Source organism: Solanum lycopersicum, chromosome 12 (genome assembly GCF_036512215.1).
Source record: "Solanum lycopersicum chromosome 12, SLM_r2.1".
Classification (NCBI taxonomy): Eukaryota; Viridiplantae; Streptophyta; class Magnoliopsida; order Solanales; family Solanaceae; genus Solanum; species Solanum lycopersicum.
Window position 1 is genome coordinate 4,925,382 of NC_090811.1, and position 26,133 is coordinate 4,951,514.

Here is a 26,133-nt window from a genome sequence, read left to right on the forward strand (position 1 = left end):
CAATCATTTTATATTTTGTGTTTTTGCTTTATTCTTTCAAAATTTTCAAGTGTGCTACATAAGGAATTTCTAATTTTAAAAAATAGCATTGCTAAATTTTAATATAGTTAAATCATGTTATTAAAATTTAAAACTAGGTGTATTTATGTATGTTGGACCTATAATTTAAAAATTTAACGGTTCTGTATTAAGAACTTAAAGGTCAAATAAATCTAATTTATATCTTAGATACATTTTTTCGTAATAGTGCACACATTCTTCTGAAATTCTGGATACGCCTCTGATTGCCATACGTATAAAAATACGGCTCCCCATTGCTAAAAAGCTTCAAAATGATACTAATAAAAGAGTAGAAAATAAATCAACCATCTTAACTAGAGATAAATGCCAAAAAACACAACAATTTAAAAGATAAAAGCATAAGAGGGATTCAAGACACGATCAACAACCACCACTAGTACATTCATGGGCAAAGTGACCATTCTCACCAGCAAGTCTTGTCGCTTTGCTAGGGATTGTAGCTAGAGTGAAGGCGGTGAAGGTGATAAATACTCCGATGGTGGTGGTCGTGGCAATGGTTTCTACAAATGTGGTGAGGATAGTTACTTTGCATGTGAATGCACCAGTGGTGGTCGTTGATCGTGGCTTGAATCCCTCCTATGTTTTAATCTTTTAAATTATGTTTTTCGGTATTTATCTCTAGTTGAGATTGTTACTTTATTTTATGTTCTTTATCATGTATCAGTCTGAAGCTTTTTTGTTGTGCGTAGTAGTTTTTCTGTTCATGTTGCAAATGACACTCTCAATATAACTATACATGCTCACAGGTAAAAATCAAATGTCTCTACAATACAATCATTCCTAGTAATCCTCTTGTGTTCTCTTAGCGATTCCTCAAGTGTCGCACGTGTGTTCTGTTGAAGACTAAGTCTGTGACGTTAAGCTGTATTAAAAACTACCAGCTTACTAACTTATCGAGTACATTACTCTTGATAGTAGGCTGTGAAGGTCGAGGATCAGGCTAGAAGGTTAGTTGGTAAGATTTTTGTTCACTTTCCTTGAGTATTAGCATTATATTCGTTTCTTTCCCCCTTTTTAAATTTCTATCACTGCCTTTTATTTCTATATCTTGGTATTTTGATTCTATTTGTTGCTATTGGCTTCATTTCATTGTTTGCTCATCAAAGGCGCGCTTTATCACGCTTAAGCCCTAAAGAAAGGCCCAAAACGTGTTGAGCACGTTGCGTCGCTTAATGTGCGCTTCAGTGTTGTCTTGAAGGTTCTAAGACAAACATTTCTTTGAAAATGAACTTCTTTATGAAGAAGTGAAACTAAATCATTGATATTTCACTTTATTGTTAAAAAAATCAATTTCTTGTCATATATTTTTCATCCATGTCTATAATTATTAGTCTTGAACTATACGCGCACACACACACACACACACATACATATATATATATATATATATATATATATATATATATATATGTATGTATGTATTCTTTTTACCCTTTGCGCCTTTTTTCATTAAAGTCCACACTTTATTTGCGTTTAAAGCCACCACGGACCTTAAAACTATTTTGCGCTTTTCACCTTTGATTACACTGAGCCAAGTTCACTCTATCCTCCCCAAACCTCACTTGTGGAAACCAGTGTTATCAAAGGCAAAAAACGCAAAAAGCTCTAAGGTACTGAAGGCTTTAAGCGCAAAATGCAAATAAAGCGTGATCTTTAATGAAAAAAGGTGCAAAGGAAGATAAGAATATAGATATTATATTTAGTCTAAGACTAATAATTATAAACATGAATATCAAATATATGACCACAGAAATTGAATTTTTTTATGAGAAAGTGAAATATCAATTATTTAGTGTCACTTCTTCATACGAAGCTCATTGGCAAGGAAACATTTACCTTGATGACGACACTGAAGCCCACAGCACGTTTTGAGCCTCGCTTATGGAGTTAAGCGCGCTTAAAGATAACACTGGTGGGAACACATCGGGTTTGTTGCCGATACATTGTAAAAGTAGACGGTTAGAATCTTGATCATGTTTAGTAGCTAATAAGTTTCCTAAATTCATATTTGTCCAATTATGTGAACGTTTGAAGACTTCCTTTAATAAATTAGGGTTCAATTTAATGCGCTTTTTCGTTAAGAAAAAGCTTGCACATGTTATGAACTGTGAAAATCGATCAGGCTATCTACTTTTGGTTACGGTGCAATTAAATGTGCATCTCAGAAGGAAAAAGCTTGCGCATGTAATGAACTGAGAAAATCCATCAAGCTGTAATTTTTTCAATTTCAATGGTTACCAAAAAAAAACGAAGGATTTTAAACTTTTGAAATTTTAAAATGTTTGCTTGTGTCCTTTTTAAGGGAAGGCAGGCTAGCCTCCTCTCCACTTCTCTGTATCAACAATATAAACAATGTTGTTTAGTATTCACATAACTTATTGTTAGTTCTTTGTTTCTTTTTTTTTTTAATTTTAGAATAGAATCTTGAATAATCAATAAATTGCTGGCATCTTTGCATTTTCTATGTGAACAATTGAAGAAAGCTCAGGACTTTGGTAGCGGTTTATCTCATGTTTGATTCAGAAGTTCATAACTAATCAAGAAATAGATTCTCAGCAATTACCAACATTAGATTATGTAGAGTAAAATGCAATGAATGACTAGCATATTTTATTTTGAAGAATTTCATCTGACAAGAAAGTTAGCTCAAGTGGAAATAGCTCTCAGCCTCCAACCTTGAGGTTGGGCCGTTGAGTGATTGAGTCATAGGGAGAGAGGACTCTTGGGTTAACATGTAAAAAGTAATTAAAAGATTCTGAACATTTTAGTTGATCTAGTCAAATACGAAACCACAACTAGAGCAAAAACATAAATTTATTAAAATCACAATAATAATCATAACAATTGAATTACACCAAACAACAAATAACTGTGATAAAATAAATTGCAAAGGACTGAGAATGCAAATATTCCATCTCCCCTATAAGTATGCCTAAACTTCATAAAAAATTATTTGTTTCTATTTCAGTCTCCAAGCGAAGTTGTGACACGCTTATGCATAACATGATGCTTCAGGAGTTCAAGTATTTGATGATGATCATCGTCATCATTATCATCATCGTCGTCGTCATCATCTGTGGACTTCTCAGATGCTAAATCAACCGGAGGCAATAACTCCCCTTTATCTAGCAAAACAAGGGTTTCCTCGTAATTCTCATAGTAAAAAGAGTACATAGTACCAGCAATAGTGATTCTTATTGTTGTTTGCATCTCAGTATTATACACGGCTAGCATCCCTTTTATGTCTGTGAACAGTATTTTACGACAATCAGAAACAGCTATTACCATGCCTGAATTCCTTTGGCCCAATGCAACATTATATTCTTTGCTCCGTGAATCTGTGTCTCCATACCTTTTCATTACCCAAATGGAGCAACCGTTGTATGTTGGACCTATAATTTAAAAATTTAACGGTTCTGTATTAAGAACTTAAAGGTCAAATCGATCTAATTTATATCTTAGATACATTTTTTCGTAATAGTGCACAAATTCTTCTGAAATTCTGGATACGCCTCTGATTGCCATACGTATAAACATACGGCTCCCCATTACTAAAAAGCTTCAAAATGATACTAATAAAGAGTAGAAAATAAAGCAACCATCTCAACTAGAGATAAATGCCGAAAAACATAACAATTTAAAAGATAAAAGCATAAGAGGGATTCAAGCCACGATAAACAACCACCACTAGTACATTCATGGGCAAAGTAACCATTCTCACCAGCAAGTCTTGTCGCTTTGCTAGGGAATGTAGATAGAGTGAAGGCGGCGAAGGTGGTAAATACTCCGATGGTGGTGGTCGTGGCAGTGGTTGCTACGAATGTGGTGAGGACAGTTACTTTGCCCGTGAATGCACCAGTGGTGGTCGTTGATCGTGGCTTGAATCCCTCCTATGTTTAATCTTTAAAGTTATGTTTTTCGGTATTTATCTCTAGTTGAGATTGTTACGTTATTTTATGCTCTTTATTAGGTATCATTCTGAAGCTTTTTTGTTATGCGTAGTAGTTTTTCTGTTCATGTTGCAATAGATCCTCTCAATATAACTATACATGTACACAGGCAAAAATCAAAGTTCTCTACAATACAATCTTTCCTAGCAATCCTCTTGTGTTCTCTTAGCGATTCCAAAGTTTTAGGCTAACTTGATATAAGCAAGTGTCGCGAGAATGTGAGCAAATTGTCAAGTGTCACACGTGGAAGACTAAGCCCGTGACATTAAGCTGTATTAAAAGCTATCAGCTTACTAACTGATGTTATTCAGGAACTCAGCTGCTTGACTATTAGACAAACTAGAACAGAAAAGATTGCAGAGACTGAATGGATTGAATCAGATGGAATAATAATGTCATGGGAATTACAAGAGTAATATTTACTACTAAAAGTTTCCATATGTTTTGGCAAAGGCTGGAAATATTGTTTACTCCTGGCCACGGGAAAGGATTAAAGCTCCAACCAACGTAATTTGTTGCAGCTGGATAGTTGTGCATGAAGCTTACTTACCCGAAAGATAACAAAGAGAGGATTTGAACTTCAGAATAGATACTTTCTGTGTTCAGCAAAGGCAGAGAATGCAAAACATTTGTTGTTGCAGTACTGTGTGGTGATTAAACATTTTGGAATTCAATGGGCAAATAGTTTTGACAAGGCCCCCGTGAGCTGGTTCATATTCTACGGATTCAACTAAACACAATATTTTCAACACGAAATACAAATATTTATGTGTGAACTGTGTTAGGACCGTCCAGAATCCACTTAACCACATCAATGTATAAACGTATAGGCATGTTCAATGAACTTATAATATCATATAGTAGGACCTACAGTCCGCTTGTCTCACAAATACAAGAGTTTAAACATTACCTAGTTATAGTAAGGGTATTGTTTATGATGCAAACAACATAACAACAAATACAATGTGCAGAAAAATGCAGTATAAAACACCTACGATACTAGAGTGTGAAACTTCCTTGCGACCACCTAAAGCTATAAACAACATATGTCTCTAATTTCTTCATTCTCAATCTCTTCTATCTCTCTTCCATTTCTGCAGATCTATCGAGCTATGAAGCTACTATTCGACTTTCCCATTTTCTGTTATTTTTGTTATTAGCTTAGTTTGTAGTTCAATTCAGTTACCAATATAATCCAAAAATTGTTTCAAAAATACATTGTTAATTCGAATCTGCTCAGGATCATTACACAATTCTAGTCACGCCCCCAAGAAGAACATATACAAAACAAAACACGAGGAAAATAAACACACTCAAGCAGAGGAACCAAATATCAACGCGAGCCAAAACAAAAATCTGTAAATTGAAGGATCCTTTAGCCAAAAAGTCATCAAAATATTGTACTGTGGAGCATTGATTCACCTGGAATCCAAGAGTTCAAGTTGAAATCAACTAACTTTGACAGCCAGATGATCCACCACATAATTGAGATAACAGGTTTAATTCTAGACCTATTATATAACCAGTATAACTTATTTAATAATCAAAGCATCATCTCTACATCAAAAAGAAACGGTTTGCGAAGATGCAGCTGAAGACCAAAGACGAAGTGAGCAACATAAATGATCCACTGCGTATCTGATAAACCAACGGCTGAAAATATGATCTTTGCTTCTTATCATCCAAGAGAGAGCCCAGAAAATAGCAATTCCAACTCCTCATCCTGTGAAGTGGTTCTCTGCATATAATGTGAGACAATGAAAACATAAAACCCTCAATTCAAATGCTTAACAATTAACTCAAAGTCATAAGAAATCTATGATGCACTTATAAACAATACAACATCCCCTAGCAAGTAGTAGCGAAGTGATTGTAGAGCTGTAGTTCTTCTCCCTCCTAAAAACAAACTTGCTCTTATACTAATCATGATGGTGAAACAAAGCATGCTAGACCAGCAAACATCAAAACAATTTTATCACAGCTTCTCCAACAATTACTCTATAAATAAGTAGCCTGGAATTGTATAATCACCAAATTAGATGACTAGACTGACTAATGATCAGACAATGTGCCAAAACTTTCACGGGGCAGAGAGGGGAAAACAGCCACAAGAAGATATACAGATTGTGTGTGGTTTGAATTTCAACCGAACCATTCTTCTCCAATAGGAGCAGAAGGGGCTATATACTTTACCAGAGCATGTTATAGGAAGAGGAAATCTGTAATAGGCCAATCTGTTTCAAATGATCAAGAGGATTCCTAAATCTCTAGATATGAGGCCAATTCCTAGTCATACTATTCTTTTAAACACACAAAACATCAAGCTAGTAATTGTTAATGTCATACAACTGATATAGGCCAGAATTCATACAGGAATATCTCTCGCTATTTCCTTGAATATACCCAAAATTATAAGAAGAGCCTAATGCCAACAATCTTACAACACAAGGTGACATTTATGCATGGAACACATTGAGAAAGTAAATGGCTTGCATTTTCCCCATACAGAGTCACTCAGCCCTCTAGGATAGCAATAGAAGTCATCTTCCACATGCTACAAAGTCAATAGCAATATATCAAATGCTTGAGACCCTTCATAAACAAAAACAGGCTGTGATCACTGAATTTACCCCTGTATAATGTAGCATTGTAGTAATGAGACCTCAAGCATGATATGTTGTGTGCTCAAGTAGGATGTTTAAAAAGGTCTCCTTTTCCCATAGCTACTTATTCGTAGAACACTAAAATACACAACTATAAAACACGAGCAAAAGAGATCACAATGACCATATATCCTAAACACGAACATAATCTCCCCCTAGCCCATTGAATGTATGCACCATGTACCTGAATGGACATAAGTTGCAGGATTTTGTTAAGGACGCGCATCCGATGAGTTGCATATGTACTGCTTGGTGGAAGTCTACTCACTCTCTTCATTTCTTCATGAACTGCTCCCATTTTCCCTTCAGATCCCATCTGCCTAAGTGCATCATTAGAAGACTGGGTGCTAGGGAGGCCGTCTTTGGGAGGATTTAGGGCACAACTGTGATTAACTTGATAGGAATGATCCATTGATGATTGAACCACCTATAGATAAAAGGACATATTTAAGCAATGATAAAACCAGAACCTCACAAGAGAAATGCTAGGTCAAACAGGCTCTAAGTTAAAATCCCTAACAAATACCTAGATAGGCAAAGGGAATTGAACTTTATAACACCTAACTACGCTCCATGCGTTGCACCAGTTCGGCTAAAAATTACATAAGTATATATATCAGAAGTTTAACAAGATAAAGCAAAACGGAATTCCAGAATACGAGATAAATACCTAAACGACGGCAATTGAAATTCTCTGCCGCCTCCGGTTGCCGATCGGAAAATCTTTTGCGTCCAGAGAACGTAGTAGCGGACCGTATCGAACAATCCAGAATATTTCGGGTTTCTAGAAAACGGGAGATTCTATTCTCTCTAGAGTAAAAAAGAAAACGATTGAAGTTAGAAAAATATCACTCTGACCCCTTAAGAATTGTATAACCTTTATTTTAAAAGGCTTTTACTCGATGGCGTGAGCCGAGTCATTTTATATGATACGAGAAATTGCAAAGTAACTCTCAAAGCTCATCTTAGAACATTGACAACTTATGGGAAGTGTACATATAAATTGCTTTGAGATTCACATGTGGATTTAATTTTGTGAGGTTTATTTTCATTTTATACACTTAATTTTAAATGTTTTAAAATTCACTTAATTGTTAAATAAAATGACATGTCAAATTTTTTAATTAATTATTCAAAATAATTAAATTGTTTAAAATTTAAAATAAATATTTATTTTTTTATATTTATTCTTTCGTTTAATGAAATTCGATATTTTTTTTAAAAATAAATTATCATATTACTTGAAAAGTTATATTAGTGATTTCAAAGGAGAATAATCAAAAGTATTGTTTAAATAAGTGAATATGGAAAATAGAGAGTAATTTGGAACGAGTTCAACTTTTTGTTAAAAAGTTCATACTTAACTTCATTTCATGTCCGAGTTCGTCATTGTCTTACCTGCTTTCCTGCAGCCTACTTAAGCCCGTTGATTTACTGTAACATCGAACGGCTTAAACTTACGATCCGCGTCATTCAAAAGTAACCAATGAACAGCAAGCCTAAGCTAATATATAATAAGTCTCTTCACCCCTTTCACTTCACACCATTCAAACTCAAAAGCCCTCCAATTTCTTACTAATTTCCGAAATCTCCTATCAATGGCACCAAAGGCAGAGAAGAAGCCAGCAGCTGAGAAGGCTCCTGCTGCCGCCGCTGAGAAATCAAAGGCCGGCAAGAAGCTACCCAAGGACGGCGGAGCCGCTGCTGCCGTAGACAAGAAGAAGAAGAGGTCGAAGAAATCAATCGAGACTTACAAGATCTACATCTTCAAGGTGTTGAAGCAGGTTCATCCAGATATCGGTATTTCAAGCAAGGCTATGGGAATCATGAACAGCTTCATCAACGATATCTTTGAGAAGCTTGCTCAGGAATCTTCTAGGCTTGCTAGGTACAACAAAAAGCCTACCATCACTTCTCGGGAGATTCAAACTGCTGTCCGATTGGTCCTTCCCGGTGAATTGGCTAAGCACGCCGTCTCTGAGGGTACTAAGGCAGTTACCAAATTCACTAGCTCTTAGAGATTTGTATTCGATTTTTTCTGTTGGATTTGTGATTTCAATTAGCGTTTTGGTGATGTAAAGAACGGGAAATTGAAATATAACATAGATTTGATGAAATTGACTCTACTCTTTACATATTGTATATATGAATTAAGGCTAATATACTACGATATCATGGAGAAGCCGACAAAATATTTATTTTTTGTTTAATGGCTATCTATCTACATAGCCAAATTAAAACTATAAAAAATTAGGCATAAATTAAAAGTTCAGAAATAATTAGGTATTGTGCCTACCTGATTAATAATACTAACTAATACAGCAATTGCAGATCAGTTTGAGAGTTGATGAAGGGAAAACAGGAATCTGTAAAGCTATTGAATTCTATCGAACTTGTAAACTGTTCCATGAGGTGCGGGGAAATGGAAATTTGGAACTTGATGAATTTCGGCAAAGAAACCATGAAGAAGGTATGTGAAATTTCTTGCAGTTACAGCATGGAGGCTGTTAGAAAGATGGACGAAATTGTTAGAGTTAAAGGCCTCGAAAAACTTGGTGCATATATGGCGGATGATGAAGGTCGTGCTAAGATGGTTTATTTCAGTGCAAAATTCGTCAAAAATGCTTCACTTTATGCATTCAAGGAAGCAGCCAACATCTTAATTCCTGGTTAGCTCCTCTCTCATTTTCCGATGCTCAACTTTTTTTACTCTTCGTTTAAAAAGTGTAGTTGTGTATGGCCTAGTAATCAATGATGTGGATTGAAAATCATAATATTTACGTGTTCAGTACTGTGTAGAGGCGAAAAACACTACTCCGCTCTAGGTGAACACACAAGCTGATTCATATATGGTGTTAGAGGTCAAATGGTTAAATGTTATGTTACAACATTAAAAGAACGCGTCAATAGTGTTAAATTCTTTACATCGTTAGTGTATAGAAGTTAAAAGCAATGAACTAGAGAAATGTAATATAATGTTTAGGTGAAAACAAACAGAGATTTGGTCAGTATGATCAACTTTAATTTTCATGTGTTTACGCAGGTGGGAGGGCATTTGCCAAAATTTTCGCTGAAACAGTTCGTGAAATAGAAAGTGAGTCGAAAAATGATGCCACTGGTAATGTCGCAGCAGATATGCTGAAGTTGGGTTCTGAAACTGGAGTCCATGTTGATTCATTCACACATCAAACACCTGAAGATGTCTTGAGATTCTTCATGATGATGGAATTCATGGGCACTCGTTATCTCGACTCTTTGCTAGTTTCTGATCACGTATAATTGAAGTAAAATTTCATAGTTAAATTCAAGTTACCTCTTTGTTTTCAATAGTATGAATACTGTCTCATAACATGTGGCATTACTATTTCTAAAAATAAAAGAAAATACTTAAAAATTATGTCATTATATAGATTTGAATAATACACAAACGTGCGTTTCTAAATGGACCTTAAGTATTATGCTATTTATATGTTATGTCTTGAATAATTCATTTATTTTGAACCAAAAAAAACACAAATAATTTGAGACGGAGAGTATATTGTGACCTTGTAGTAGTATAAAGTTGAAATTTTCTTTGAAGCTGTTAAGAGTGCCAAATGGGTACTTCATATAATTCCGATCTACTCTTCCGGGGGGATGGAAGACAAGACGGGAATTTGGGATTTCATTACTTCCGGCAAAGAAAAGGTGATGAATGTCTGTCATCGCATTGGTGATGGTGAAGGTCGTGCTAAAATCGTTCATTTCACAGCAAAATTCGTCAAAAATGCTTCATTTTATGCCTTCAAAGAAGCAGCCAACATATTAGTTCCTGGTTTGGTCCTTCTCAAATAATTTAAAACTTCTATCCATCTTGATTGTATCGTATGTTTAAATTCATTGTTAGCTAACGTAAAGTTTCTTTTTTATGCAGGTGGAAAGGAAATCTCCAAAATTTATACTGATACGGTTAGTGAAATAGAGACAGAGTCTAGAGAGAAACAAAACAGGTCTTGTGACGACAAAATAATTGGAAATTTGAGTAAGATAACTAATGGTAATACTAGTCCTGTGATATTGCTTGATAGAGCAGAGAAGCTGGAAAGCACAAGGGAGGGTTCTGAAAACAGTGTTCAAGTTGATTCATTTGCATATCAAACACCTGAGGACGTTCTGAGATTCTTCATGGTGATGGAATTTATGGGTACTCGTTATTTGGATAATTTGTTGGTTCATGATAATCGTCAACGAAAGAATGTGTAGTTTGTTTTAGTATATGTATTAGCACATCGAGTCTCGCATGTGTTAGTTATTAGTATAATTGGATTGCTAGTTAAATCTTGGTTATTGTTTTGTTTCCTTTGAAACTCCCCATGATGGGAAGCAAATCTCATAAATACACTTTAGTGATCATAGTAATAAAATTAAAATTATTTTTTCACTTTGACACGTGAAGGCAAGCAATTTATATATCGATAAGGGTATATATAGCATTATTCTTAAGTCACTTTTAGTGGTGCATGTATTTCCCTTGAAATGAATGTCTTTTTTTTTCTTCTTATTACTTTGTTTAATTTCAACTTTCTATATGACATATTTAAATTAAAGGTTATATGACATTTTTGTACCTTCTACGTATATTTGATCTAGATACAAGTTTCAATTTTATTTCTTTTTCTTAAATTTGTGTCAAATAAAAATCAATAAAACAATTATATATGTCTAAAACCATCTACTTCATTGTCATGTCTAAATTTTTTTAGGTGAAAAAAATAATAATATACAAGTATAATTAAAAGGAAAAATTATATATAATGGTAAATTAATAAATCAAATTAATTGCTATAATCATTCTTTGATTTAACTGTGTCCCGTAGCAAACTGTTTGTCAATCACCTCTCTCCCTCAAACTCTCGCTCGCCACTCTCCTCTCGCGCTCCATCTCTCGCTCGCTTTCTCTCAATTTTATACAAACACAAGTGTATAAAATCTGTTTCTATTTATATAAAGTGAGAGGAAATTGTATAAATACATATATTTTTGTTCTCCTCTCTCCCCTCTTCCAGATCTCGCTTGCCATCCTCGCCTCTTTCGTTTATACAAATAGAAACAAAATGTATAAATTGCATTTCTGTTTTTATAAAGCGAGAGAAAATTGTGTATACACATGTAAATATATATATTCGTCCTGTACACTTATAATTATGCAATAAAAATACTCCCCTGCCCAGTTTCTTTTGGCTTTCTGTCTTTCTCATTTTATACAAATTCAACTTTTATATAATCTCTCTCTTTCTCGTTTTATACAATTCGATCTAATTGTATATTCTCTGCCAAAGTTTCTTTTGTCTTTCTCTCTTTCTCAGTTTATACAAATTCAAATTGTATACAATCGTTCTATATATTTATAATTATACAATTCATTTATACACTTTGTTTTATACAATTTTCTGTCCAAATCTTTTTCTCTATCTCGTTTTACACACTTCGTTTTATACAATTCGCTTCAATTGTATATGTATAGCGAATTGCACATTTATATGTTCGCTATGGAATGCAATTATGCAAACTTTATTATAAAATACAAATACAAATTTTATGTTTGTTATACGTAAAAATTGTCATAATTAAAAAGCTATTGTTGACATTTTCAACAATACAAAGGAGGCAAGAAAAAAAGCATAAGTTTGGTTGCACTTCCCAGTGTACTAGCATTTTTCGAGTTCTCCTAGTTCCCGATTTAAGCAAAAGGGCAAAAATGGGAATTTGGGACTTCATAAGCTCCGGCGCAGAATCGGTGAAACGGAACACACCGGATCTAGCAACTCCGGTGACGAAGGTATGCAAAGGTACCTATTATTACAGTGCGACCGCCGTTAAAATGATCGACAACGTCGTTCGAGTTAGCGGCGTGCAGAAGCTGGGTCAGTACAGTTACATGCCTGATGAAGAAGGCAGGGCTAAAATCGTCAGTTTCAGTACAAAATTCGCCAAAAATGCTTCTGTTTATGCAATCAAAGAATCAGCCAAGATCTTCCTTCCTGGTTTGCTCCCTTCTCATTTTACGAAATCAGACTTTGTGATAAATTTTTCAAAAAAAAGGAAAATTTGATGAACAAACAATGTTTTCAACTTTTAATTTTGGGCGAAACTTGACTTCCGCTCTCAAAAATTCATTTTTTTTCCCAAGTAAAATACATATGTAGGAATCGTTTGATAAGTATAAAAATGACTTAAAACGATTTGATATTTTTTATTTTTGACTTTGTTTAAGCCAATTCAAACGGGATCTTAATAAAGTAGTTGATTGTTCTGAGTTTCCGGGTTCAAATCTTGGTAGATAAAAACACTAGGTGATCCTATTGGTTCTAGCTTTGGTGGACAAAGTTAGATGATACTGATTGCTGGTGGGAGATATCCTGTGGTATTAGTCGAGATACGTGTAATCAAACACCAAAGTCATAAAAAACAAAAAAGTAGCTATCAAAACCTTAAGTGACAATAGGGAAATGAGTAAACGTGTAGTCACCTATTGGAATTCTTACCAATAAATAATAACTAAGTGAAATTCTGGAGAACTTTAACCTAAAAAAGTAGTGTTCATGTGTGCAGGTGGAAAAGCAGTCTCCCAAATTTACTCTCAAACAGTTCGGGAAATGGAAGTCGAGTCTAAAAATAATCAGAACGCATCATGCAACAAGGAAATAACTAGCAATTCGAGTAAGGTTGCCACTAGTACTGGTCCTCTGGGATTGCTCAATGGGGCAGAGATGCTGGAAAACAGAGAACTGCAGTTAAGTTCTGAAAATAAAGCTCAGGTTGATTCATTTGCTCATCAAACACCTGAAGATGTTCTACGAGTTTTCATGATGAAGGAATTTGTTGGCTCTCGTTATCTGGACAATTTGCTGGTTCTTGATCATCCACACAACAGAAGAAAGCGTAATTGATTCTAGTATGTATCTTTGACATTCTCGTATATATATATGTTTGTGTTACTGGCTTGTTCTTAGTGTATGTTTGTTTGTATGTATATCTAACTTCTAAGTTACCTCTTTGCTTTGGAAATCGCTTACTGGGAAGCAAGTTTTGTATAGTTATCTTCGATAACAATTTGAACTGCAGTATCACGAGTTTGAATATGTGTTATCTCTTTGTTTTGCTTCCTTTGAAAGTTCCATGACAAGAAGCAAACTTCATAGATGACTCTATGATTGTATTGCAATTTGAATCGTAGAATCATGACGAGTTTTATTGAATATGCTTGTAGTTAGAATTTAGAATTAGTCCCTTTCTATCTCTATGGTAAGTGTAAGATTTGTGTACACTTTATTCTTTCAGACTTGACTTTATGAGACTACACGAGATATATTGTTGTTTGGACGTTATTAAAGCCTTCTTGAGTTTGAAACTCTGAGATTTTACACTACCAAACTCCAGATACATAAAAACTAAAGTATGCATCACAAATTCCAAAAAAAATAATAGTTTACTTTATCAATAGAATTATTTGCTAATCAGGAGATGACTTGTTAAACATTTGCAATTGAAAAAGATGTATTTGAGCAAGATCCTTGTGCTCATGAATTTGGTATGTCATATTGAGGCTACCATTTCGAGTTCTTTCATAATTGAAAATAAATCATTAGTGTCGTAGCTTAGTAAAATAGTCTAGTTTTAAAAGTAATTATTCAATCATTCCATTGTTTGAAATTAATTTAGAAAATTCACTCTCTCAAATACCTTGACACACAGTTAGGATCGAAAATAAGCAGGTGTAAACGCAGAAGCTAGCAAAGCAAATCTCGAAAGACCACGAGTAAGAAAACAAACGAGAAATATACCAAAAGATACAGATTTAAGGTGGTTCGGTTAATCAACCTACGTCCACAAAGGAGATGAATAATTTACTATAAATATGATGGTACAAAATACAAGGAGAAATAACCTCAACCAATTCACTTGGAATAAATGGAAGCTTCACACAATTGATAACGTATTAAACTTGTGACCCATATATTCTTTCCCTAACCAAAACTCTCAAATCTCTTAAGATTATATTGTGAATGTTGATTAAGTTATGAGTAACATGATAGTCCTAATCTTTTCCTACCGGAAAAAAAATTAAAACCCAACAACATACTCGTCTTGGAACCAACCTCAAGTTTTTGTTAGGTTTATTATTGCTACGATGATATTATATTTCACTGTAAGGTATAGGATTGGACGTGGCAATTTTGATGGCCAAGTTAAAATAATTCCTTAAATATGCATTGAGCAATATTTGGTAAGTATTTTAAATCTTCGTCAAATATTTATCAAAATATATTGGTTAGTTTTGACAAAAAAAAGATGTGGAAATATTTTTTAATTATAATTTTTTTTAAATCTTACATATAAGAGATTTTCATCTTTCTGTCTAAAAAAATCTTTAAAAAATTATTTTTCTCTATTTTAATTATATAAGAAAACAGGAAATCTTGTTTCCTCTCATTTTTTTAAAACATATAATTTGTCACTCTCTCTCCATATGTCACAAAAAATAACTCTGGAAATAAATAAGTAAAATTTTCTCGATTTTCTTGAGTTTATTGGAGTTTTCATAACATTTGCAATTTTGTTGTCACCAAAAAATAATAAAAATTAGAGCTTATAATAGAATATTTTACTTTAGTATATTTCAGTAAAATAGCATGACAATGTGGTTGAAGTACATTTCCCCCCTAATTTTTTAATTAGGTAAAAAGAATAATGAGTGGTTTTTTTATTTATCACTAAAAGTTATGGAGAAATGACTTTTAATTAAAAGATTTTGAATTTAATTTTGAATACGAAGTTGTTTCTGTCAAGAATACTCCATTACCATGCTTCAATTGTCCATGGATGAACTTGGAGAAAAGTTGGAGAGGATGTACGTTTAGAGAGAAAACAGAGAAGATGGAAGTTTGGGGAAAAAGTGTGAGTTTATTATGAAGGTATCACACATTTATACAATGCAGAAAAAATAGAAAATATCTAAAGCTGTGTAACAAGAAAATAACAGAAATAAGCTAACTAACTGCTACTGTTCTAACTAACTAACTGCAGTAACTAATATAATGATAGTGTTAACTATAATTATCAATACCCCCCCCCCCTAAAGTTGGAGGTGTGGAAAACACAGATAACTTGCTTAATGCTGAGGAATGTTTGATTCCTGTCAATGTCTTAGTCAATATGTCTGCTAACTGATCATCAGAACTTATGTGATGCAGCGAGATGAGGCCTGTCTTGAGTAAGTTCCTCACAAAGTGGCAGTCAACTTCAATATGTTTGGTGCGTTCATGAAACACTGGATTTCGAGCTATATGTAGAGCCGACTGACTGTCACAATACACCTCAATAGGTGCAGGTAATGTCAATGTTAGTTCCTCCAATAGCCTTTTCAGCCATACCAGTTCTCCTGCAACTTTCCTTAGAGCCCTATACTCTGCTTCTGCTGAAGATAGAGATATAGTCTCTTGCTTCTTGGATTTCCAGCTAAGTGGGCTATTCCCTAGTAACACAATATAACCACTTACTGATTTCCTAGTGTCAGGGCATGCAGCCCAGTCAGAGTCACAATAAGCTTTGACACTATATGATTGTTCTTTAGACATAAAAATCCCTAGAGTAGGGTCTGTCTTAAGATACCTTAATATATGAAAGGTTGCTTGTAAATGTGGCTCCCTAGGATCTTGCATAAACTGACTGAGATGCTGCACACTGTATGATATATCCATCCTAGTATTAGTTAAAAAATTCAGCTTTCCAATAAGTTGTCAATAAAAGAGTGGTTCTGTTAGAGGTGTTCCTTCTTTGGCATGGAGCTTTACTGCAGCATCAAGTGGAGAAGTGCAGCTATTCATACTTGCAACCTTGTAATGTTTCAACATATCAAGAACAAATTTTCTTTGAGATATTATCAGTCCATCATCTTTGTAGAGAACTTCCATTCCTAGGAAGTAATGTAACTTTCCCAAATCTTTGATCTTGACTTGGTCATGTAAAAAGGTCTTAAGTTCTTCAATTTCAGAAACATCAGTCCCTGTTAAAATAACATCATCTACATATACAACAACAAATATACTAGAAGTTTGAGACTTTTTATGGAAAAGAGAATAGTCATTCAATGAGTGTACCCTTTTGAATATAAGGCTTCAGCAGACTTGGCATACCATTGCCTGCTGGCCTGTTTCAGACCATATAAAGACTTGTTTAGTCTGCATACTAGTCCTGGTTTGTGTATTGCTAAACCTGGAGGAACTTCCATATAAACCTCTTCATGTAAGTCTCCATGGAGAAATGCATTATTAACATCAAGTTGAAATATATTCCAACCTTTTTTGACAGCTGTGGCTAATAAAGCCCTCACTGTTGTCATTTTAATCACTGGTGAAAAAGTTTCTGTATAATCGATTCCAGCCTCATGTGTGTAACCTTTCACTACAAGTCTTGCTTTGAATCTCTCAACAGTTCCATCAGCTCTGTGTTTCACTTTATAAACCCATTTGCATCCTATGGCCTTCTTGCCACTAGGTAGAGAAACAAGATCCCAAGTATGATTTGTGTGCAAGGCTTCAAACTCCTGTGTCATTGCTTGTCGCCATGCAGGATTCATAACAGCTTCCCCATATGAAGAGTTTGACTCTCAAGTGCCAAGACCTCAGGTGATACATGTTGGTGTTTGGAAAAAACTGTATTTAGAGAAATATTTGGGTTCTGTAAATGTTTAGTCAAATTTTTGGGTAGAATATAATCATGAAGGTGTGTTGGTAGCTTATGTTGTCTAGATGGTCTGTTGATAGCTTTGGATATAGGTGAAGTTGCAGGATTGGAAGGTTGATTGTGCTGAATGGTGGGTATTTCAGTTACATGATTAGGTGAAATGTGAGGTAAAGTGTCATTTGCATCAATTACATTATTGTCAACATGTTGTCCAGTTTGTGTTTCAACATTAGTATGCAGAGATTCAATGAAGAGAACAGAATCTAAAACAGAAGGAAAAGAAGAGACATCAGACAAAATAGTAAAAGGAAAAATATTTTCTTTAAAAACTACATCCCTTGAGATATGTATTTTTTTTAGTGGCTAGACTTAGGACTTTGTAACCGTTTGATCCAAAGGGATAACCTATGAAAATATGGGGTGTTGTCCTGGCTTGGAATTTATCCTATGAGGTTTTGGAACTGTAGGATAACATAGGCAACCAAAAGCTTTCATATGAGAATAGATTGGTTTGGCTTTGTATAGCAACTCATAAGGAGTTTTTCCTTTCACATGAGAATTAGGAAGTCTATTAATGATATATGTGGCACATAACACACATTCACCCCAGTATTTAAGAGGTAATTTTGATTGAAAAAGAAGAGCTCTAGCAGTTTCTAACAAGTATTTGTGTTTCCTTTCCACCACACCATTCTGTTGTGGTGTATAAGGACAGGTTTTTTCATGAATAATTCCCTTTGTTTTGAAGAAGGTGGAGGTTTCTGAATTGACAAACTCAAGTTCATTATCAGTTCTTATGGTCTGAACACATGTGTTGAATTGAGTTTCAATCATTGACAAAAAGGTTTTTATAACTCCCAAGGTGTTACTTTTACATGCTAACAATTGAGTCCATGTACACCTACTGTAATCATCAACAAGAGTGATGAAATACCTACAATTATCATGAGTCACATTATGGTATGGACCCCAAAGGTCTATGTGAACAAGTTGAAACATTTTGGTAGAAGTATGAGTGCTATGAGGAAAAGGTATTCTTTCTTGTCTTGCCATGGGATAAATATTGCAAATGAAAGGTTGTTTAGCAGAAAAATTCTCAGGTATTGACTTAATTTTCCTCATTTTCACAAAAGAAACATGTCCAAGTCTATTATGCCACAATACATTTACATCATCACTGGTATGAGTTTTAAAAGAGGCAGAAACACAAGGATCTTTATTGAATAGAACAGAATGTTGATTACATTTATTATGTGTGCATGAAGAAATAGGACAAAAAACAGATTTGAAATTGGAAACATCTCGACTTGATATGAAACTAGGAATGGAGACTGAAGAGGTACATGCATCACCAGAATGATTGGATTTCATCAAGCATTTAGAACACAAAAAATATAGCCCATCTTTTGCCTCACCAATCACCAGAGGCCTCTTCATTGAAGGGGCCTGCAAAATACATGAGAATTCAGAAAAAAACACAATGCTCTTAGGCATAGATTTTGAGAGACAATTAATGGAAATAAGATTGTATTTAAAGGAAGGCACATACAAGACTTCATGTAGAACAATGTTTGATGCAAGTACCACACTACCTATTTTTACTACTTTCACTTTGTAACCATTTGGTAGGTTAATCAATAAGGGACAGGGAAGGTATGCAATATTTGTTAAGAGGGTTATGTTAGAAGTCATATGGTTAGAGGCCCCTGAGTCAAGTATCCAAGAGTCAATTTTATTGTGAGGACATCTGCATGATAATTTGCCAAAATCAACTGAAGAAGTACATGCTATCATACCTGCAAAGGCAGAATTCACAGTACCACCCGAAAAATCATTGTGCTGTTGAGTATTGTCTTTCCCAGCTTGAAAATGTTGTAACATATCCATGAACTGAATATACTGTTCTTTTGTCAGCTGATGACTTGCATCATTATGATTTCCTTTGTGATTTTCCTCTCCTGAGCAATTTTCACCCTGAGCATCAACCAGAAGACCTTTGCCTTTGTTAAATTTGGGAGGATTCTGATTGCTCATCTGTGGATAACCATGCAATTTATAACATATATCTCTAGTGTGCCCTGGCCTTTTGCAGTAATCACATACCATTCGAGGCCTGCTGCTACCATTGTAAGAACTAGTCTGGGAGTAATTTGTTCTGAAATTGGGATTATCTGTGGAAGGGTAATTTGACTTCATGGACCTAGAAGTACTTGCTCCTGCTGAGCTATTTCCACTGAAGTTAACAGATTCAGTGATTTTCTTCCCTGCACCTTTAACATATAGAGAAGTAGACTCCATGAACAGTTGAGTATTAGGCTTAATTTCTCTTTGCTTTTCATCCTGTATCAACAAGGAAAAAGTTTGTGCTAGAGAGGGTAATGGATTCAACATGAGAATGTTCCCTCGAATTACAGTATAAACCTCATTCAACCCCATAAGAAATTGTATCAATTTTCTATCCTGATCTATCTTGAACATATTATCCTTAGCTCCACAAGTACAATTGCAGTTACACTGAGTTTTCGCATGCAATGTGTTCAATTCTTCCCACAGTCTTTTCATCCTGGTGTAGTAAGTAGTGATGTCTAAAGTTCCCTGTGATAACTCGTTAATTTCACGTTGAACTTGATATAGCTTTGCACCATTGGTTTGGTCATATCGATCCTCTAATTCTTTCCACAATTCGAATGAATCAGAAACATATTCCACACTTTCTGCAATTTCCTTTGACAGAGAATTAAGAATCCAGGAAGTAACCATGTCATCGCATCTTCCCCATTGACGAAATCGTGGTGTTCCTGGATTAGGCTTTCTACAATCACCATTAATAAATACTAGCTTGTTCTTCACCGATAACACTCTAAGAACACTTCGTTTCCATGATCTATATCCTACTCCATCAAAAGGAGTTTGAACCAGTGAAGCACCTGGATTATCCGAGCGATGCATATACAGAGGTGAATTGAGTTCCTCATTGATAGCACTACTGCCATTTACAGTAGTATCATTTGAAGTTGAACCAGTTTCAGTTGCCATAGTGATTCAATTCAAGGATCTAAGTGAATGAATGCAGCGGAAAAAGAAAAAACAAAATCGATCTGAATTCGATCTAGCAATCGATCAGGATCGCAACACAAAGAACAAAACAAGTAATTCGATCAACACAACAACAAAAACAGAGCAAATACCTACTTCTCTGATACCATGTCAAGAATACTCCATTACCATGCTTCAATCGTCCATGGATGAACTTGGAGAAAAGTTGGAGAGGATGTACGTTTAGAGAGAAAACAGAGAAGATGGAAGTTTGGGGGGAAAGTGTGTGTTTATTATGAAGGTATCACACATTTATACAATGCAGAAAAAATAGAAAATATCTAAAGTTGTGTAACAAGAAAATAACATAAATAAGCTAACTAACTGCTACTGTTCTAACTAACTAACTGCGGTAATTAATATAATGATAGTGTTAACTATAATTATCAATAGTTTCTAATTAAAAAAAATTACCTTATAAAATAAGGTTTTTTTTTACACAACTTACGTATCAAATAATTGATCCCATTCTATTTTTTGTTTTTGGTTTTTACAATTCACTAATTTATTACTAGACACATTAAGTAACATTCTTCAAGGTGGGGTGAAGTTTAAAAATTATAATTAGGAGGTAATAAAAATGTTCTATCGTTTAAATATGAAATTTGTAAAATAATAATGATTTAGATAGACTTCATACTTTGTTTCTAAGTTTAAACGATATTATCATTTAACACATTTTAAATTATTTTAGGAGTTCAAAATACACCTATCGATATTGAGTTAGAGAATTTTAATCTTTTGAAAGATATTTAATTAGTGAATTTTAATATTTGAAAGTTATAGTTTAGGAAGAAACGAAAAATTAATAAAAGTATAGCACTATTAATAATAGTTTAGTGATAACTTTTTCATTAACTCTAATAGTTTATTTGGTTAAATGTATAAAAATAACACTTTCTCGAAAGTTAATTTGACTAATTTTTATAGTTAAATCAGATTATATTAATTTAACATCTGAAATAAAAAATTTAGATATTCAAAAACTATATGAGAAGTACTATAAATGGTTTTTTTTTTTGCATATCAATATGATGAAAAAATACATCTTAAATTGTTATTAAAATTCTTATAGTTTGACTTATAAAATAGAAATCATGCCAAATAATAGTGAACGGAAAGAATATTAAATATGGTGTATCATAATAGTAATGTTTATACTAAATATGTTTTATGCTGAGATTATTTCTTATGCATTATTTGATTATATTAAAAATAACATACATTACTAAATTTGAAAAAAATATTTTCATATAAAAGTACCTTCCATAAATATCATGGATTAAACAGTGAAATATCTTTTGAAGGATAAATATACTTTTAACCATACTACTATATGCGTTAAAATCCTTTGCATTATTAATAGGTTAAATAATAAAAAATTCACCTTTAAATTCTCTTATTACCATTATCTTCTATTAATTTTATAAATTTTCATCCCTTATTTTCACGCATAAAATTAATGTATCAGCGCATCAAATTAATGTATCTCGCGCATCAAATTAATGTATTCGCGCATCATAATTAGTGTATCATGTATAAAATTTACATCAGATTAATGTATCATATATAAAATGTAAAAATGTATCTAACTTAATGATAAATGTATCTCGCCACATCATATTAATGTATCAGTGCTTATATTATTATAAACTTATAAGGGACAAAATTATTTTGCCTTAAAAGTATGTGATTTATGTCCTTTGCTCTTATTAATATTACGAGTTTATATATATAAATTATATAAAAGGTATAACAAATAAAATACTAATTATACATAAATAATTTTCTTTTTGATACACTCAGGACTAAATTAATGTCAAATTAATAACGGGCTAAAACATGTATTGAAACGTCAGACGGATAAATATGGGGGAAAAAATAGTCTTTTTCATATATTAGGTAAAGAGGGGACGAAATAGCAGCAAAATTCTTGTGGATAACAGGTAATGGGCATTATACAACAATTCCGAGATGTCGCCGGGAAACTTTTCAACCGGAGAGGTCAACAGAAACCGTCAGATGCATATGCTTCAGAAGGTGAGTACAGTGGTGGCGTTTCATCGCCGGTGACCAAAACCAGCAGCCCGGTCAAGTATGACGGAACTCAATCCGATGAGTACGTTTTTTACCCGGATGGACGGGAGAAGATTAGCGACATTCTGTGCAAGCTCCGTAAATTCGCTATTGTCTCTGCCGTTGACGAATCTCTCAAAACTGTAGCCGGTTAGAATCCATTTCTCTCTCTGCTCATATTTTTTAGCAATTCGGCATTTATATTGTTCAATTTTGGTGCTGATTCCATTGCTATTAGCTATTTGATAGAAGAAATGATAAGGTTGAGCTGTATTTTATGTAAATAGGTTTTCAATTGGTTGAATTGATTTCGTCTCCTAAGCTGCTTTGTGTGTTGGGGGAAAGTTATACAGTTTTCTCATGCAATATATTGTTGAGAGTGTGCGCTATTCTCCTGTGTAAATGTGAGATCCAGGCCATTTTGTGACTGGCAACTATAAACAGCTGCTTGGAAACTTGTTAATATTTCCTGTGTTAATGAAGTGGTTGAAAACTATGAGATTTCGCGATTAAACCCCAGTAGAGACAAATAAACATTAGGTGGTTTCTTTTTATATTGCCTACCCTTAGTGGACATATATTGTTGGGGAGGTGCATGCAAGCTGACTTGGACACCGTGGTTATTAAAAAGAAAAGGAACTTGTTAAGATTATGCAACTTTCTGCACTAATTTTCAGATCAAAACTAATAAATATACTCCAAATCTGTACTATAAGTCTTAAGTTAATAACAGAGCCTAGCTTATTTAAGTTTTCTGGTTTACTTCCTTGTGTTTGTATTTGCACCTTACTTATCTAAGTTTCTGGTCTACTTCCTCATGTTTGTCTTTGCACCTAGCTTATTTAAGTTTTGTGGTTTACTTCTTCGTGTTTGTAATTGCTAGTAGCTTATTTAAGTTTTTTTTTACGACCCTCATGTTTGTCTTTTGCGCTTAGCTTATTTAAGTTTTCTGGTTTACATCCTCGTGTTTGTATTAGCTTATTTAAATTTCCTGGTTTACTTATTTGTGTTTGTATTTGCGCATAGCTTATTTAAGTTTTCTAGTTTACATCTTTGTGTTTGTATTTTGTGCGTAGCCTATTTAAGTTTTCTGGTTTACATCCTTGTTTTTATATTTTGTGCTTATGTTATCTAAGCTTTCTGGTTTACTTGCTCGTGTTTGTATTTGTGCGTGGCTTGTTTATGTTTTCTGGCTTACATCTCCGTGTTTGTATTTGTGCCTAGCTTATTTAAGCTTGCATTACTTTCTCCTGTATGTATTTTCTCCTAGCTTTAAGCTTTCTGGTGTACTTCTTCTTCTTTGTATTTTCACTTAGCTTATTTAAGTTTGTGGCTTACATCCTCGTGTTACGAATTTGTGCCTAGCTTATTTTAAGACTTCCTGTTTCCTATGCCATGTTGTATTTACTGTCAATGACATTCCTCCAAATATGATGGTCCACTTTTCTATGTTTCCTTGGAATAATTTCTTTCAATTAATTTCTTCTTTCTTCTCTTTAATTTTTGTTCAGCATTAAAGTCGGATAGTCAACACTGACAACCTGCCAGAAGCTAGGATGCTTAGAATAATATTGAATCCAGTGAATGCATGAATATTATCATTTTATCTCAATGTCATTTGCTGTAATTGGTTCTTCCATATTTATCGTCCTTGGTCAACACAGGAAGAAATTCTTGTTCCTAGAGTATGTCTGGAAGGCCTTAACATAATAGAAAACACAACTCAAGCATGGGATATTTTTTACTCAGTTCTTTAAAATAATATTGTAAGTTGGTCTTATTCTGATGTCTGGGGTCGGGGGTAGGTCAAGGAATATGATTAGGAGAATGAATAAAATGATAATTTAGGCTGTTTAGTCCCATCTTTGGTATCTGTATGGGGAAGGGCACTTGGTGCATATAATATATTGCTCCAAATAAAAAGGTCGTGGATTGGTTATCCTGGCTACTCTTGAGAAACATCTTAATCTATACCCCATCCAGCAGAGTCTCCCTTCCCTTTGATCACACTTTGTTTAAACTTATGTAATCTAATGTTATGACTGAATTAGGTATGATAGTCACAAGATTGGAATGCTTATTACTGTTGAGCCGTTAAGCTCATGCACCATTCATGGGATACTTGTTTTCCCAACCTCCTCCAGGATTCCTGGTCATCAGCATTTCCATCCTTGATGTTATTATAGTCCCACCCAATCCTGTCTTACAACCAAAATGGTGCCACCCCTCAATTGATTTGTTGAGGTCCTTTCAGTTTTTCGTGATTTTGGATAATGCAAAGCAGCTATATGTTGACCTATTCGTCCTTGGAACTAGCTCTACTTGATACTTTTCTAGACTCGAGATGATAATCTTAGCCTTTTGGTTTGATATACTAATTGGATTTCAATTGTTTCTGCAGGTGGGAGTAAAAGCATTAAGGAAGGATCGAAGGATAAATCGCCTTCACGTCCTAGACTTGACAAACAAGATTTTACTGTTATGATGGAGGAGATGCAAGCAAAGATGGAGAAACTTCAGGATGACATGAACAACATGAAGCAGCAAAATGAGGTGTCAGCTAAGTGTACCAACGGGTTAGATTCCTTCGAGTTCTCAGACGAGCCTATCAAGAGTTCAATGCCTACAAAATCTAAACCAAAAAAGGTTTTAATTCGTTCTCGAATGTAGAAAACAGTAAAATCATGGCAATGAGGAAGCTGCACTTTCATCTTTCTTGACAATATAGGTTGTGCTTCTGTAATTTTCTTGTGGTTTGTGTTATAACTGTATAATACATGTATTTATATGATCATATAGAAGTATTAAACTGGTATTAAGATGTGCTTAACCACATTGCCTGATGTTTACTTAGACATGCGTCGTGTTAGCTCTTTTTTCAAATATGCGTTAGTATTATTTGTCATCATCATTATTTTAAACATTGTGAACTATCAAACACTATTATGAATACTAAGTAATTGGACCAACTAGGTGACGAAATATGTGCAAAGTGAATTGGTAATGTCTATTTGTACTAAAGATGCATATAATATATACATATCGATAGATATATTACAAACATGTATAAATAGATTTCGACTGTTTTGATAAACTAATAGGCAGAATGGCATATAACTTGTAGTAATTTTTATTTAAAAATACTATTTACTTGACTGTCTGTACTTAAATACACCTCAATGTTGCAATATGAGTGAAATTCATCCGTAAATTCTTTTTAAGTTTAGAGGTGTTTTTAACATTTCTTTCTGTTTTTTTTAAGTGTTACATGCTTTTACAAGAGTATAAGACCACATATTGTGTCATGTGCCAGATCGAGAGTGTATCTAATCCGTAGTAAACACTTTGGCATTCGCTTCTCCCCAGCTATCTCGCTCGTCACTCTCTTGATCTTGTTTGTTCTTCTCTCTCGCCTTTCTCATTTATACAAATGCAAATATATAAATTATGTTTATAAGCTTATAGTTATACAATACAAATCATCTCCTGCTCAATTCTCTCTTGCGTTTCTCTCTTTCTCAATTTATACAAACACAAATTAT

At 34.0% G+C, this 26,133-nt stretch overlaps 4 protein-coding genes and 1 long non-coding RNA gene across 6 annotated transcripts; 4 read left to right on the top strand and 1 right to left on the bottom strand.

The window, feature by feature from the left end:
* Positions 1-5,364: 5,364 nt before the first annotated feature.
* LOC101244641 (uncharacterized) lies at positions 5,365-7,549 on the bottom strand. 2 transcript variants are annotated; one of them, NR_144565.1, is made up of 4 exons: positions 7,365-7,549; positions 7,221-7,286; positions 6,879-7,121; positions 5,388-5,769 (listed from the first exon to the last, which is right to left on the bottom strand). It is a non-coding gene; the product is annotated as an uncharacterized lncRNA (long non-coding RNA). The 2 variants fall into 2 exon arrangements; NR_144564.1 differs by lacking the exon at positions 7,221-7,286 and having other exon boundaries at positions 5,365-5,769.
* A 530-nt stretch (positions 7,550-8,079) lies between these two features.
* On the top strand, positions 8,080-8,811 carry LOC101245134 (histone H2B-like). Its single transcript, XM_004251794.5, has one exon. It carries the CDS (start codon positions 8,293-8,295, stop codon positions 8,710-8,712), a length of 420 nt encoding a protein of 139 aa, XP_004251842.1. The 5' UTR covers positions 8,080-8,292; the 3' UTR covers positions 8,713-8,811.
* A 1,387-nt stretch (positions 8,812-10,198) lies between these two features.
* On the top strand, positions 10,199-11,120 carry LOC109119184 (uncharacterized). The gene is made up of 2 exons (XM_019211622.3): positions 10,199-10,508; positions 10,608-11,120. Exons 1-2 carry the CDS (start codon positions 10,331-10,333, stop codon positions 10,934-10,936), a joined length of 507 nt encoding a protein of 168 aa, XP_019067167.1. The 5' UTR covers positions 10,199-10,330; the 3' UTR covers positions 10,937-11,120.
* A 1,227-nt stretch (positions 11,121-12,347) lies between these two features.
* LOC101245434 (uncharacterized) lies at positions 12,348-13,786 on the top strand. Its single transcript, NM_001322192.1, has 2 exons — positions 12,348-12,717; positions 13,286-13,786. Exons 1-2 carry the CDS (start codon positions 12,432-12,434, stop codon positions 13,621-13,623), a joined length of 624 nt encoding a protein of 207 aa, NP_001309121.1. The 5' UTR covers positions 12,348-12,431; the 3' UTR covers positions 13,624-13,786.
* A 7,468-nt stretch (positions 13,787-21,254) lies between these two features.
* Positions 21,255-25,421, top strand: LOC101245732 (uncharacterized). Its single transcript, XM_004251796.5, has 2 exons — positions 21,255-22,741; positions 24,993-25,421. Exons 1-2 carry the CDS (start codon positions 22,465-22,467, stop codon positions 25,259-25,261), a joined length of 546 nt encoding a protein of 181 aa, XP_004251844.1. The 5' UTR covers positions 21,255-22,464; the 3' UTR covers positions 25,262-25,421.
* The last annotated feature ends 712 nt before the right edge of the window (positions 25,422-26,133 follow it).